The 15,776-nt window shown below is 39.1% G+C and overlaps 3 protein-coding genes across 6 annotated transcripts in view; 2 read left to right on the plus strand and 1 right to left on the minus strand.

Annotated features, from left to right (window-relative positions):
* The window catches only part of LOC131431009 (protein daughterless), a 113,406-nt gene extending 112,302 nt beyond the window's left edge, over positions 1 to 1,104 (minus strand). For 2 of the 3 annotated variants that reach the window (XM_058596390.1, XM_058596388.1), the window contains exon 1: positions 724 to 1,103. In XM_058596390.1, the coding sequence (XP_058452373.1) occupies positions 724 to 805 (82 nt within the window). In that variant the 5' untranslated portion in view covers positions 806 to 1,103. Of the gene's footprint in view, positions 1 to 723 lie in introns of all 3 variants that reach the window. The other variant, XM_058596389.1, reaches the window with a different exon arrangement.
* A 154-nt stretch (positions 1,105 to 1,258) lies between these two features.
* LOC131431010 (uncharacterized) lies at positions 1,259 to 3,149 on the plus strand. The gene is made up of 3 exons (XM_058596391.1): positions 1,259 to 2,001; positions 2,058 to 2,091; positions 2,156 to 3,149. Exons 1-3 carry the CDS (start codon positions 1,740 to 1,742, stop codon positions 2,706 to 2,708), a joined length of 849 nt encoding a protein of 282 aa, XP_058452374.1. The 5' UTR covers positions 1,259 to 1,739; the 3' UTR covers positions 2,709 to 3,149.
* Positions 3,150 to 7,259: 4,110 nt separating this feature from the next.
* LOC131431011 (ATP-dependent zinc metalloprotease YME1L) lies at positions 7,260 to 10,864 on the plus strand. 2 transcript variants are annotated; one of them, XM_058596393.1, is made up of 8 exons: positions 7,260 to 7,510; positions 7,600 to 8,155; positions 8,218 to 8,536; positions 8,654 to 8,967; positions 9,029 to 9,419; positions 9,483 to 9,648; positions 9,710 to 9,893; positions 9,974 to 10,864. In XM_058596393.1, the coding sequence occupies exons 1-8, from the start codon at positions 7,484 to 7,486 to the stop codon at positions 10,312 to 10,314; spliced, it is 2,298 nt and encodes a 765-aa protein (XP_058452376.1). In that variant the 5' UTR covers positions 7,260 to 7,483; the 3' UTR covers positions 10,315 to 10,864. The 2 variants fall into 2 exon arrangements, with proteins under 2 accessions (XP_058452376.1, XP_058452375.1); XM_058596392.1 differs by having other exon boundaries at positions 7,262 to 7,510; positions 8,651 to 8,967.
* Positions 10,865 to 15,776: the final 4,912 nt, after the last annotated feature.

Genomic DNA, 15,776 nt, shown 5'->3' on the forward strand with positions numbered 1-15,776 from the left:
GTCTTTTAGTTAAATACATCTTATACCTTTTGGAGCTTAGAAATACAATTCAAAACAAATAAACTACAGAAGCGTCTGGCAACCTTGGCTTACCGATACATTGCATGTCCGAATTTCATTTCATTGCCATGCGGGAAGATTTCAGCGCAAATCAACATTCGCACTAAATTCCCGAGTGCACATCTCATCATACCGTCCAGTGTTCGGTCGAAGCGGTCCATTTTCAGCACTCTGAACTACGGGAGTCCTTCCAGTTTTTTTTTCTTCCGGGTCAATTTCAGCGGGAGTATTTGCCATCATAATATTTATAGGTTTTGACATAAAGGCTTTTTCTTCAGCTTCGCTTTTCTTTCTCCCAGCACTGACACACTACACCGTACAGTGTTGTACACACGAGCGAGCGGCTCGGGGTGACATACACACATGCAAGCAAAAATCCCAACAGCGACCGTCATCAGTACCCGACAAACACGTACATAAAGGGAAACTCATTTGGTGCTGCACACCACTAGCAGGCAACTTTTAAAACACCACCTCACACACCAACACCGACGCACCGGGCGAGCTCCGAACGAAAAATGGAAATGGATGACAAAAAAAAATCTCCACTTCCAAAAGCTTGAAACACGCACACGCAATTTACAACTTTCACCGTGCACTTTAACAGCCACTTTCATCGTCAGCGAAAACAGCAGATCCTTCCGGTTCTGCTCCGGCACTTACCAGGCTGCTTGTTGGCGATTTTGTTGAAGCAATTTTGAAACACCTCGTAGAGATGGTAATGTTCATCATCACTAGTAGCCATTTTGATATCTCCTCTGTGTGGCGATGATGGCTGATGATGTACGTACTTTATTCAAACGACAAAACACAAACACAAACCTACTGCGCTCACCCAAGCGCGCAGCAGTGCCTATCCTAATGTAAAAAAAAATACACGCACGCACACCACCAACGCCGACTATGCGTTCTGTGCCTGTATAGTTTGTGGGCAAATCTGTTACTCAATGAACAGGAACAACACACAGAAAGTTAGTAAGATTTGCGAAACAACGGGAACAACGCGAGCACACATCAGCTCTGTGCGCGAGCAGAACGATAACTGAGCAGTGCACAAGTTTTCTCTCGCCAACGAAGGTTCGACTGCCCGAGCTCGTCAAAACGACTGTGTGGAGAGTTTTGTCAGCTGCTGCTTGCTGAATGGGTAGTAGAGAGGAATTTTCTTGCTGGTACGGTATTATTCGGCCTCCTGTCACGACGCCATCTTGATGAGATCAAAATCGGAACTTCAAAATCAGCTGATTGCAACGTAAACAAACAAACAGTAAAACATTTGTTTTACGCGTTTACCTTGTTTAGTGCACGAAAATTAGTGAATTTTGGGTCGACTCTCTCACAATAACTTGTCGGTTTACCTAAAATACAGCAGACAGTGTTTTGGGACATCAAGTGGAGATAATTCTCACAATTTGAGAGTCGTGATGAGTATCAAAACATCGCAGTGTATGGGGCTCGAAACGCGAGGGGCTCAACGTAATCGGTATACTTTCAAATGGCTGGTGCTCACATACCGGTGTCAGATGGGTGGTATTATTAATTTTGTAGAGTAGGTTTGATTGTCGGTTTATTCCCACCTACCTGCTCATGTATCCTTCTTTAATGTTTACATCTTTAAATGAAAAAAAAAACATAAACAAAAGAATCTGTTGTTTCTAACGATCTCTTCGTTTTTGAGCGTGATGTCCTGTTGTTTATTTAAGGATTGTTTCAACCGGTCGACTCCGTTAACCAGTATAACATTCTTTAGACTTCCCAAAGATAGTTCGCGACGGCAGTTATGGTTAAAGCGTTCAGGCTGTGAGGATCATGTGCCAAACACTCGAGCGGTCGTTTGTGAGGTGCACTTCGAGGAATCAGATTTGCGACGCCAATTCCATCGGACAACCTTAAGAGCGGATGCCGTTCCACGGGATTATCGCAATCGACAAGAACTTCTCAATGGTTTGTATCAATTTCATGTATCAATTTATACGTTTTGTTTTAAATTTTACTTATAGATCGACCGAAAAACAAAACAGACGATAAATGCAGGTTGGTAACATTTTTTGACTGATGTACTTTAGCTGATTATAATTCCGAATAATCGGTTTCACAGCACTGACGAAGTGTACACCATCGTTGAAGCTGATTATGAACTCGTCGTTGGAAATAAGACAGAGTCAGCCAATATTTCTTCGGAAAGTGTACAAAACTACGACTACATCGAAATAGAATCGATAACTGAATCCGAGCTTTCGGAAAATAATTCACCAGGAAGTTCAACTGAGGTATGCGAGGAATCGCATAAACGGAAAACCCACGAACAATGTGGGACTATACCATCTTTAATCAAGGATCAATATACCAAAAAGATCAAAACCGCTGATCCTATAATTGAGACTGCATCTTCCGTTACTAGTACGAGTGGTAGCCGTATAGTAACAGCCGAAGAAGAAGCTGTTCCCGAATCACCTGTCGACGAACGGGTCATACAAAGTAAAGAAAAGAAACCTACCACTACCGCAGATAAACTAAGCGAAGAAGAATATTTTGCTCTATCATTAGTGGGACCTCTACAACGACTGTCACCGGAGAAAAGGGCAGTCGCGAAAGTTAAAATACTTACGTATCTTGTAAGACTTGAATGCGGAATAGATGCTGAACTGTAATTATTAATGGCTTGTGTTCTATTACAATATTATTCCCTCTAAAATGACGGCCAGATTAAGCTGACGGTTTATTCTCATCACTCAGTTTGTAATATAAAGAGTGATTTATTTGCTGCTATCTTTTTGGCAACACTGTTTCTGCGTGAATCGTGTCGTGTCATTGTCAGGCTTGTTCAGTTTGGCCTATAATTTTATCATGAATCGTTCCAAGCATTCCAAGAGCTACCAATGCATCCCAAAAAAAGTCACTGTGGATTATGGGCCGGTGGCATTATTGTTGGAATACCAACCGATATATTGGAGAGTGGACTAAAATTGAGCCTTGCGCATGGACCATCTAAAACGGAGCCGCGGCCAACATTTGCATGAAATCATCTTCAAATATTAAATTAAATTGATCGTTCTATCGATTCCAATAAAAGTTCCATCAATTTTCTTTAATTTTTTTCGAAAATCAAATCCTATACCTCTTAAAAATCACCTTTTATAAGAACCAATGTTGAACTGAATATTTGGGATCTTTAAAATTATTGTGTGACACATTTTGACCATCTTCCTGATTCAGTATATTTCTAAATTCTTTGCATTCATATGAAATTTGTCTTTTAAGGGACGATATCAGCTACTAAGAGATTTTAGGTGCGTCGAATTTTAATAAACTTTTAGATTCGTTTAGAACGAAAGAGGTTGTAAAATATCCATGCAAAATCATAACAACTACCTGGGAAGGCCTCAGTTGAAGTAAGATGAATAGATGTTCGATAGGTAAGTAAGATTAGTGTACTCATTGTGGAATCGTTGGTTGCATGCATTTTATCAAATTAAACGACCGTTATGCATAGGGAACTTTTGCCAAATGACCATATGCCAAACGGGATGTAACCATTATATCATCTGCCTGTTAAGTTTTCGTACACAATAACACCGGAATGTTTTCTTCATAACGGAATTTATATCGATATGAGAAATGACTAACCTAATTTTACCCCGATTCGACCTTCGAATCTGAAATCACAATGTGACAAAAAAAAACTACAAGGAACAGCCATATTTTACTATTCGACTCCTACACAACTATTGTCAAAATTGTTGTTAACTAAAGTTTGGAATATTTATTGTGAATTTTAAGACTCTAGCGCAAATAATTTCGTCAGGGATTTCACATAAGGCATGCCAGGTTAATTTTGCAAACAGGTTCGTGTGATCAAATTGCTTCAATAACAGTGGAAAAAAGCAATCAAAATGAAAGCCAGGTGCAGGAAAGGTACGAAAGTTTCAAAAATGTTCCCTCAACGGTAAATTTAAGAAGCAAAATGTTTTTAATTGCCACAATCTGTACGGCTAGCAAGCCGAAACTTGTTTTGTCCGAGACGTCAGTTTTGATATTACACTTAGATGTAAAATCTTCTTCTTCCTTTCTGGTTGGCGTCACCTCACTTGAGATGACGCCGAATTGATGGCACAGCAACTAAGGCTATATTGCCAGTTAATTTTCGTTTATAGTCCAGTGGACTTTCTTTTCACTGGACTACAAGCGAAAATCTCGCTGTGTGGCTGCGTCGAATCGTCAAAGTACGGCTGAAAATTCTTTCTTTCTTGCGAAATACTCGAATTTTCCCCGGACTAACACGATGCAACGTGCTCACCCGTTGAGAGTTTCACCGGAAGTGAGATGTAAAATCAAAAAAGTGTTTTGCAAATAACATTAACTTTACGTCTGCCTAGCGGTTTATGTTGAACAGTCACGTCGGAGGTAGCAGTTCAACATAAACTGCTACTCACTGATGAGTTTAAGACGAAATGTAAATTCAAATAGGTTCATTTAACATTCGATTGAGTTAAATCTTTAAAAAAAACTGCAGGTCAATAAATATCTTCAGCGTTAATTAGAAATCTGTAGATTTAGAGATTGATCTGTAAATCTGGCATCATTGGTTTTCTTATACTGAACTTTCTGTACACTCAAAAAAATCCACACGTTAACCTTATGTGAAAAAACACGTAGATTCCAAAAATGGCTTTGTCATCGGAGTTTACGTGATCTTCTTAACAACCAGCGGATCATGATTGAACATGAATTGAACCATATGTCAGAATTATTGCTGTTGTCACATATATTTTATGTGTCACGCACTTACTTGAATTCATTCTGTCATGTTCATTTTGTGCTCGCAATATGGCGTCAGTTGAAAAAACCTAGAGCAAACAACATAGGACAAATCCCTTTCGACCCTTCTAAGGTATTTATCACAGTGATTTTAGGGTAAATAAAATACGGAACTGGAACACAAAAACTGCTCCAAAAATACGAAACTGAAAAACAATTCAATTTTGTTTTTTTCTACAGCGGAGTTCAAAAGGCAAAACCTTTAGATTGTGTTCCAGCACATCAATCACATCTTGAACTACTAGTTCCAGCTGAATGCATTCCTTAAAGGGAACAATGTTTGCTTCAGTTTAGTTGCTTCGGAGAAAGGATTTAGAACATAGCATTCTGTATTTTTGATATTTTTCACCAGTGATTCAACAGAAACGAATTTAAAAAGTAAAATTTTCAGAATATCTGCGTGCGAACAAAATTTATCGCAATGTTATGTCCAACAGACTATGTAATCTGTTAGTTTTTAGTACCAATATAAATTATTAAGATTCAATATAGAACTTTTTAGTAACAATTACATGAAAATAATGTGACAATTAAGTAAAATTCTGGTAAAAAGTAAGTTAAAATGAAATAAATTTTACAGCACAATTCAAATGAACTTTGTATAAATTTCACAAAAGTATTCTATAGAATCTACGAAAAAAGTTACGTAAATATGACGTGATACAAATGTGGACTAAGAGTTCATCGGTTCATTCTGTGCTATCTATACTTCACATAAGTATTACAAGAAAAGTTCTATGGATAAAAATCACATACGTTTTCACGTAGCATTGAAGTGAGGATTTTTCTGAGTGTACGATTCACACGTAACGTCATCGTCACGGAAGCGCGTGAACGTTCCAGTAAAGAAAGTATTAAACTAATTTTGACGGTTACGGAAGAAGGCGGACCGTCTGAATCGTACATTATTTGGTGGGAACGTCATTCAATGGATACAATAGTATCTCATCAATCGACCGAAAAATTTGTTGCAACACCCGGAATTCCACAGGGTAGTTGTATTGGTCCTTTGATTTCCTTATTGCACTTCAACGATGTGAATTTTTCCCTGTCGTGTATCTTTCGTAGATAACCTCAAAATCATACAAAGGCTATTGGCAATCTTTGCGGATTGGTGCAAACGTAGATTCGTTCGTTTTGTTCTCCGTCGATTGCCACATAATAATACACAACTGTCGAGCTATGAAAGTGGCGGATTGGTCTTGACACACTACAAGTACGATGGGGGCTGTCGCGTACTTTAATGATAGCAGATGTTCTGAACGATTTTAGGGATGGTACTCGAAAGGCAAAGTATCGGGATACAGAAATTTTGGATAACAATACAAGGTATCAAAAGGCAATAAAGTATCGATACCTGTAAGCATCAATTGATACTTACGCAGCAATCATTTCAAAATAAAATAAAATTGTCAACTGTGGTGTTGTTTTATGATGTAAATAAAGGTGCTTCCACACAGCTAAAAAAGAATTGTAACAATCTCAATGTGATTATTAATCGATGTAAAAAAAATTAGACGTACCGAACATCAAATGCAATAATTTTCTGTTTTCAAACAATATTGCAGATAAATTTCATATCAGAACCATATACAGTATTCAGTAAGGGCGATGTAATGTACTCAATACGTTGTTTCGATGTAATAATGTGTGATTCATCTGCAATATTTTTTGAAAACAGAAAATTATTGCATTCGATGTTCAGTATGTCTAACTTTTTCTCACATCGATTGATAATCACGTCGAGATTGTTAGAATTCTTTTTTGCTGTGCATAAATTTGTTTTGCCATCATTATACGCATATTCCTTGTCACATAGATTGCACTTCGCCTTTCGCGACTTTTGGAGCACGACAAAGAATTTCCGCACACCATTTTGTGTTGATTTCACATTTCTCAATAATTTTCATGCCATAACCTTTATGTCGATTAACGAATACTACACTAAAAGCCAATTCCAATTGTTATTATTCTATCGCTATTAGGCGCACCGAAAGGGAGTGCAATGAGTGTGAAAAATTGAAACGATTGAATCCTCTGAGAGTATGACCTTTATGTGCGTGCTTTGTTAATGTTTTTTCTCATTGCACTCTGTTTCAGCGCACCTGTCGGACGAAGCGAAATTGAAACATGTAGGCCTTGAAAATGGAAATGTAAATTGGCAGTCCAGTTTAGTATGCATAATATAAAAAATTGTTAGTAATTTATTTTCTTTCGAATGACGTGTACTTGTTTCGTTCACAAACGTCAAACATTAGTAATATATTATCAAAGAACGCAATCCTCGGAGTTGTTATAACATGCTGCCGTACTGTAAGTTCCGCGTAAAACTGCCTCCGGCTGTAGCAATCGAGACAGAGAGGGTTCACTGTGGCAAAATCAACACGTCAAATAAGCTGTCAAACTTATACAACACGAGTGACCCGCAGAACACGACGAAGAAGACGAAAAAAAGTGATTGTGAATCCTGTGAGTGGAGTTAAAATAGTGAATAAAGATAAAAATAATTGCAAATTATTCAAGATTTTTGTGGAAATCTTTCAACCAATTGGCCAACAAATTCAGGACAGAGCCGTTCTGCATTCCTCACTGCTAAAGACAGTCAAAAATGTTTACAGTAAACACACATCAGCACGTAGGTCAAAAAGAAAACTCACGATTTCACAAATCGTCATTGAAGCGACGTCATCCAGAAACGAATCATTTTATTTTTGTTTCTTCTAGCAACTGCTATTTCACCTGTCACAGTTTACTCCGCGCCACAGCAATATCGCGCTCAAGAAGCAATCCAAACATCCGTCTACCAATCAGCAGTCTGGAAAGGAAGCGGCCTTCTTGGCACAGCAAGATTATGTTCCCCGACTGAAGCAATCATTGGTTAAATTCTATGTGGACAGCTTCCGGCAGACGGTTGAGCAACCGTTGGCAGCCCCTCTTCCCAAACCGGATACAGCCAGTTTATTCGAACTGAAACTACCTCGTCGGATTGAACGCAGTTTACTGAAGCACTTTAGTAACATTCGTGTGGTTGCTAGTGATCGTGAGGATATTCCGTGGAGTTTGAAACTTACACCCAAGGTTCGCAAGGGAAAGACTGGCAGGCAGCAACCAGAAACGGTGTTTTTCAACGGACATATGGTCCAGAACATCGTGAAGAACTTGCTTGCACAGCCGAATGGGGCCGCATTCGTGCAACAACGGGGCTTCAAGACTGTACGGTCAATCAGTGCAGAAATGAAGCGTAATCCTGGCCTTTTCACCAGAGTCAAGGACACGTTAGGTAACGCTAATATTAAATGCCAATATTATAGTTGGATAATATATTTGATGTTGTTTCCGCAGCTGCCCCGGCACCGCCCCAAATATCCCACAAGTATGAACCCGTACCATTCAACGCACAGACGATTACACCTCAGCAGTATAGCGAACCACTGAATAAACTGTTGAGTGATGTTAATGATCCTACAATAACGGAAGAACATAAACAACGATTGAAGATTGCGTTCGCCGAAGGCTATCTAACTGCCACCCATCCCGATCATGCTAACCGCTCGGGGAAAGCTATGCGTTATCTCAAGGTTCTCCAGCAGCTGTTGATTATCGTCGTGTTCATTGGAATCTTCGTTAGCCTGTTTGTTTCGACCAACGGGTCCGTTTTTAGGTCTGCTCTCCAACACGTTTAGCTATGCTTGTTCACGTTTTAATTTCTCTTATTTTTGCTATTTTTGTGCTAAATCAATTTTTACTCGTTGCAAAAACGTTTCAATATTTTCAGTAGAATACAAATAGGCAACCAGGTAGAGGTGGATCCCGAAGACATATCGGTAACATTTGAAGATGTCAAAGGTTGCGACGAAGCGAAGCAGGAGCTGAAGGAGGTTGTCGAGTTTTTAAAAAATCCAGATAAATTCAGTAATTTGGGTGGTAAGCTACCCAAAGGTGTGCTGCTGGTGGGTCCACCGGGTACTGGAAAGACCTTATTGGCCAGAGCGGTAGCCGGCGAAGCCGGAGTTCCTTTTTTCCACGCTGCTGGACCAGAGTTTGATGAAGTTCTTGTCGGTCAAGGTGCCCGACGGGTGCGAGATTTGTTCAGTGAGTTTCTTATTTGGAAATATCTGGATAAATAAATAGGTTCGTGTTTTTTTCCATGCAGAAGCTGCCAAGGAACGAGCTCCTTGTGTAATTTTTATCGATGAAATCGATTCTGTCGGCGCCAAACGTACCAACTCTGTACTGCATCCTTATGCCAATCAAACCATCAATCAGCTACTGTCCGAGATGGATGGGTTCCAACAAAACGAGGGAGTTATTGTTTTGGGAGCTACCAACCGACGGGACGATCTCGATCAAGCTCTGCTGAGGCCGGGCCGTTTCGATGTAGAAGTTGTTGTTCCCACACCAGACTTCACAGGACGAAAAGAGATACTTACACATTATCTGAGCAAAATTTTGAGCAAGGAAATCAACGTTGACCAACTGGCGAGAGGAACAACTGGCTTTACAGGAGCCGACATAGAGAATATGGTCAATCAGGCTGCTTTGAGGTATGGAAATGAAAGGTGCAATGGCATCTGTAAAACACTTTCACCAATTTGTTCGATTTTCAGAGCCGCAATTGACGGGGCAGATGTTGTTTCCATGAAGCACCTGGAGAACGCCAGAGATAAGGTACTTATGGGACCGGAGCGAAAATCTCGCCTGCCGGATGAGGAAGCAAATAAGATTACGGCCTACCATGAAGGTGGCCATGCGATTGTTGCTTACTACACGAAGGTAAGCTTAGAAACCGTTTCTCGTGATTTTTTAATTCTTCATTATTATAATTTTCTCGCAGGAATCACATCCTTTGCACAAAGTAACGATCATGCCCCGAGGTCCATCACTAGGACATACTGCTTATATTCCGGAAAAGGAACGCTATCACGTCACCAAGCAGCAGCTGCTGGCCATGATGGACACCATGATGGGTGGTCGAGCGGCAGAGGAATTAATTTTTGGAGCAGACAAAATCACCTCCGGTACTGTCAAGACTGTCTTCGCTATTTTGAAATAAACAAGCTTAAAGTATCCTTTCTTTCAAAATTTGTTTCCAAAACAGGAGCCAGCAGTGATCTGAAACAGGCTACATCAATCGCTTCGCATATGGTCCGTGATTGGGGTATGTCTGATAAAGTTGGCCTACGAACCATTGAAACGTCCAAAGGATTTGGTGCCCCTTCGGAGATGCTCTCTCCGTCAACCGTGGAAGGAGTGGATAGTGAAATTAAAAAAATTCTTAGCGAAAGTTACGAACGGGCGAAAACGATCCTGAAGCAGCATGCCAAGGAACATAAGGCACTGGCAGAGGCGTTGCTCAAGTACGAAACGCTCGACGCAGAGGACATCAAAGCCATATTAGGCGGAGAAAAGTTGCCTGCCGAGGAACATCGATTGGGTTGAGTGGAAAGTTTGAAAACTTAATTTTTAATTTCAATCAATGTTATTCCTTGCAAAATGTAAATTAGTGGATGATTGAAAATTGTGTTGAAGTTGCGCTAAAGTAGCATGATAAATAATACACACATTGGTAGGCTTAATCAGCAAGTAAATCTATTAGGATATTCGCTAGATAATTCACCACTCCACCTATGATGAAAATGATTCTATTACAGCTATAAAAAATGCTACACTTAAACAGGACTGAAAAAGATAACGGAGTAAATAGTATAAACATGCTACAAATTGTTGAAAATAGTTTTGATTAAGGAAAATATTTTTTCCCATCAGGCATTCACATGAATTTGGAATGAATCCTCGTTTTATTTCGCATCTGTTGCATTTTGCAAGTTCGTAAAATCATTTCTGGTCATGCTTCCTTAAAGAAAATGAAACGTACCTATATTGGTATTGCAAATAGATCTTCATAAGACAAGAATGGTCAACATTGGCGAGCTCCTGTTAGGCCATATTCATTTTTTCCAAAATAAAAACAAAATTGTTAATCACCCAATTTCACTTTCTTTAAATCTTTTCCGAAAAGTTTCAAGAAAATCATTAAGTTGCGGTATGCTGTTCTGCCCTTAAGTCTGGCTTGGGCACTGGTCTTACAAACCAGTTGTCGTATGTTCGAGCCCCGACCTGGAAGGATTCGTAGTGTCAGTAGAATCGTAGCACCAGCCATGCAATGGTTCTGTACACTCTGAATCGGCTGCGAAGTTTTTTGAAACAGAAGGTCAAATTCCACCACAGGAATGTAATACCAAGGCTTTTTACTATGGCGCAATCGTTAATTAATGTGACACTCAATATAGATTAAAGTTTTACGTCTGATTAGTTGTTTATGTTGAACTGCTAAGTGGTACCAACAGCCCAATATGAGCTGCTAACGTACTGCTAAGACAAAGACGATACGTAAAAAGCAAACGAAAGCTTAGTTTCAGGTAATATTTCAAACCAAACGAACGAGAAGATAAACGTGTGAGCAAAATTGTGTCCACGCTGTTTCCCTAAGCTTAAAGTTTTCCAGTTTGGCGCCGAAAATTATTTTTTCACATATATAAAAAAAACCTCAACTATACACTGAAAATCACGCCATAGTAAACTGAGCTCACTTTTTACGCGGGGAATACGTACCGCGTAAAAAACCGCGCAAAAAAACGCGTAATGAATGAAACGTCCAGATCTGGTTTATTCTAAAAACAATTGTTTGTGAAAATCTACTTTGGGACTCGATCAGGTGTAATTTGAACATTTTGTCAGAGTTGATTTAAAAAAAATCTGGATAACTGTGGATCTCAAAGTTTCATGCATTTCTAAGACAATACAAGAAAACTGCGTAATTTCGGAAATCCGCGTGAAAAGCCGTGTAAAAAGAAACCGCATAAAAAAATCGCGTGACGCTGTTTTCCCCCAGTGTAGTTCTTACTACGTTAGGATGGTAGAAAAACCAATAGTCAATAAATTATCGAATTTATCATGAATAATGAATAATATACAATAATATCATTGAAACTACCAGCAACTTCGCTATAATATTTATGGTTGCCATTACTATTTTGCATGTTTAATCCAAACACTGGAAGGAAAAAAGGGAGCGCCTCAAAAGACCGAATCAAAAAAGGCCGAAGCACACAAGGCCGAAATCGTCCAGACTTACTCAAAAGGCCGAAGTACAAATGACCGAATGCTAAGAAAACACCGAAAACACGCGGATAACAAGTTCCCTTGCTACAGACAATCTCTTTTAGATTAGTTATTAAACGATTCGGACTGCTTTGGGATTCCGACGGCGAGTCGTTTGTGTCCATTTAGCGATGTGGCGCAAAAACATAAGCGAAACCAAAGAAGCTTGGTGGCCCTAAGCCACCGAGGCGACGCCTGCTGAGTCGGGCGCCGACCCGCCGTCGGAAGCGGCGGCCCCCGCACATAAACCTGTAATCCACCCGTTTGACCGGTCTACCCAAAGCTAGGGGCTCTCATAAGAAAGTCGCAAGGCGACGGAGCCACATTTTATATTAATTTTCTTTTTTTTTCTATCTCGCTAGGACAAGGTAACGCGGTCCGAGTCGTCCAATCACTAATCGGAAACGATATCTGTTTGCCTTCTCGTTTTAAAATGAAAACTTTTGTTGCTTTCGGCCTTTTGTGCTTCGGCTTTTATGATTTGGCCTTTTGAGGTACTCCCCTATTCGACGGACACATAATAAAATTTCACGTTCGATTCTCTTGAAAAATCACGTAAACTGGTTTCAAATGTCAAATTGCATGTTTTACGTGACGAAATTTAATGTTACACGAACATCCCCTTAAATGAATAGAGTCATCACATAAGATTTACGTGAATTGACCAAACGTCAAACAATCTACATGAATTTCCAGTGTGAAAATCTCGATTTTGAAAATGGCGAACAGTGGCCTTAAAGTGGGAGTAGTGTAAATATTTGCGAGAAATGTGATTTAATAACAATTTTTCACTACATCGACGATGCAGGTTGAGTTCGCATTACATGGGTCCAGTGTCTCTTCATAACGATTCTGAACTCGTTTTTCGGTGGACCAACGGCCTGTTTGAAGCATTCGACAGGAGTGGGCACACTTCCTAACTCACGCAGGCACTCGGTCCAGTCGAACGCATGGCAACTTTCATACTGGAACCATAGTCGATGTAGTGAAAAATTTCGTTTTATTGGATTGCCGAATATTCAGTGAACGTTTCACTGAGCAAACAGTAAATCTTATGCTGACGATTTCGGCAATATTTGACGTTTGTCAAATTTTAGGATGCCGAGACGCTCAGTAATTTTATTTTTGCCGAGATGATTGCTGATTACTCGGCTGTGCGAATCTCGGCATTTTTTTTGCCGAGACTCAGCTAAAAAATTTAAGTGTGTAAAAGAGGCTTACAAATTTGTTGCCAGTAGCGCTTAAAGCCTACCTGAAAACATGTAGCATAAATAAAAAGCGGCGTTTCCAGATGCGGCCACCTTGAGTCGAGCTGGAAATATGAAAATAAAAATATATATTGATTTTTGGCTTACAAAAATGTTCAATATTTAATGATGCATATACAGTATTGTTCAAAAAATAAACTTACTTTGATCTATTGAATTATTCCATGCATTGGGTTATGTTTTCGCATATCCCCCAAAGTTTTGTCTCGAGGACGCTTTGAGCCCCGTGTTTGGTGTTTTTCCCTTATAATCGCGAGTGCTCTGATAAAGTCGCTTTTTATAAAGCGAAACATGTTACTATATTTATACAATATTTTTACTTGCAAGTGGTTCCACGCTTCTTCGAAGATTATCCATTTTTTCACTCGAGAATTTCATTAGAAAATAATCGCACAATGCGAAGCGAAAATGTAACGCGGCAATAAATGACAGCTGTTGTGCTGAATCTCGGCAACAGCTAGCGCATATTCCGAAATCTCGGCAAACGTCTCTGCTGATGTTGGCATATCTGTTGTTTACTGATAAATTCAGCAAGCAATTATGCCAAATTTCGGCAAACTGAAGCATTTTACCGAAATATCAGTGAATGCATTTAACGAAGCTCAGAAACATGCGTATTGATTACTGAGCAATCAGCAAATTTACGTGTTACTGATCAGTTTCGGCATTTTATTATGCCGAGCTCAAGAAATGGTTTTAAGTGTGTAATAGATATGGTAAAATTTGATGCATAAAAACTTTGAATCGCGCATATATTCGAAAGCTCGCCAGAAAAAAATCTTGCAATTTATGATGAAATCTTGAAATGGCTTATAATTTATTTGAAGATCAATATTTTGTGGCAACCGAGCCGCGTTTAAATCAGGACGTGCGAGGGGGGAGGGGTTGAGGTTTGTGGGTTTTACCCCCCCATGGAAGATCTTTCAACAGTAGGTTCCATGAACAATAGAATACTTTTTATGTCGAAGTGCAAATAACTTGACTTTTCTTTCAAATTTTTGTACCTTCCTCACCTTTTGAACCCCCCTCCATCTCTTAAAACCCCACCCCCTTGAGCCCCTCCCCTTTTGACCCCACCCTTGAAATCACCCTCCCCTTGAATGATGCCTGCACACGAGCCTGGTTTGAATACATTCGATGGCTTATTCTTATTCGTTCAACAGTATGTATTCGTCGAATGGTCGATACGGACGTAAACAAAAATGAGGATGAATAAATTGAAATGGCATGTTTTACTATTTTACTGTTCTAGTAATATTACCTATGATAATAAGATATACTACATCCAGTTTCAAACGGAAATAGTTATTTTGACTGCAAATAATATTTCATACACATAAAATTTTATGTATGTGGTCATACATCATATCATAATTGGAAGCACTATGTATAGTCAAACGCTATGGTATGTGTTTAGGCAATTGTAATATTTATTCGAAAAACTATAATTCAGTTTTTTACGATATCGCTGCATAGTCCATAGAATTTCGACGGAGCTCCGAAATTTCATCTGTATCTAGAGTAAAATCGTTTAATTTTCGGAATATGGTTTTTAATATTTTCGTAGAAAAAATCTCATACCTGAGATTACACCTTCACCAGCAATGATATCGTCAACAATTAAAGGGTGATTTTTTGCTGGTATCCTTTTGGCAACACTGTCTTGCGTCATTGTAAACTTGTTCAGTTTGGTCTACATGAATCTACATTTGGTCTATAATTTAATCATGAATGAGCGCTGGCAAAGTTTGAGGAACATTCACATTTTCATAATTTTCCCAGATTTTTTGTGTTCTTTTTTTTTTTGCAAAACCAAATCCTATACCTCTTAAAAATATCCCTTTATATCAATTTGTTCACTATCCATTTCGCGGTAAACTTCATTTAAAAACAAATTCAAACCATACGCAAAGATGGCGACTAATAAAAACTTATTTTATTTCTTTACCTACGCAGTCACAGTTTTATGGTTATTCCTGCTGCAACACGATGTTTAAAATATACTACACTTAAGAACCAAGATTTATTATTTGAAAATCGTAATTATTCACCCTCGTTCTTGTTTACGTCCGTATCGGCAATACGACGAACGAGTACTTTCGAACGAATACGAATAAGCCATTCTTGTTTTCACTCGAATGAATTCAATATTCAAATATCAGAAAACTTCTTCAAATAAATGCTAAGCTTCGATGGAAACAGTCCAATTCTTGTGATTAACAATATGCAAAACGCTAGAATGTATGTCAGTTTAGCTTCAAACGATACGTGTATTCGAACATCATTCGTACGAACGAAAAGTCCCATTCTCGTTTGCGGACGAATAGACGAAATGCCGTGGTTTCGATTCGTCACTTTAATGTTGCGAATCAACCGTAAACAAGAAACCCACCCTCATTCTATGATTATGATTTCAGTTTTTGCAATGACTGAGTGGAAACATATATTGGAGAAGCCAAATGAATGATAAAC

The sequence above is a fragment of the Malaya genurostris genome, chromosome 2 (assembly GCF_030247185.1).
Source record: "Malaya genurostris strain Urasoe2022 chromosome 2, Malgen_1.1, whole genome shotgun sequence".
NCBI lineage: Eukaryota > Metazoa > Arthropoda > Insecta > Diptera > Culicidae > Malaya > Malaya genurostris.

What these genes read in the sequence shown, in the direction of transcription:
- LOC131431011 (XM_058596392.1), top strand. Translation starts at nt 7,484, where the DNA reads ATGTTTACAGTAAACACACATCAGCAC. An exon ending in ACCAACGGGTCCGTTTTTAG is followed by an intron (nt 8,537 to 8,650) that starts GTCTGCTCTCCA and finishes CAATATTTTCAG; the next exon opens with TAGAATACAAATAGGCAACC. An exon ending in GTCAATCAGGCTGCTTTGAG is followed by an intron (nt 9,420 to 9,482) that starts GTATGGAAATGA and finishes TTCGATTTTCAG; the next exon opens with AGCCGCAATTGACGGGGCAG.
- LOC131431010 (XM_058596391.1), top strand. Translation starts at nt 1,740, where the DNA reads ATGTCCTGTTGTTTATTTAAGGATTGTTTCAACCGGTCGACTCCGTTA. An exon ending in TCGACAAGAACTTCTCAATG is followed by an intron (nt 2,002 to 2,057) that starts GTTTGTATCAAT and finishes TTTTACTTATAG; the next exon opens with ATCGACCGAAAAACAAAACA. An exon ending in AAAACAGACGATAAATGCAG is followed by an intron (nt 2,092 to 2,155) that starts GTTGGTAACATT and finishes TCGGTTTCACAG; the next exon opens with CACTGACGAAGTGTACACCA.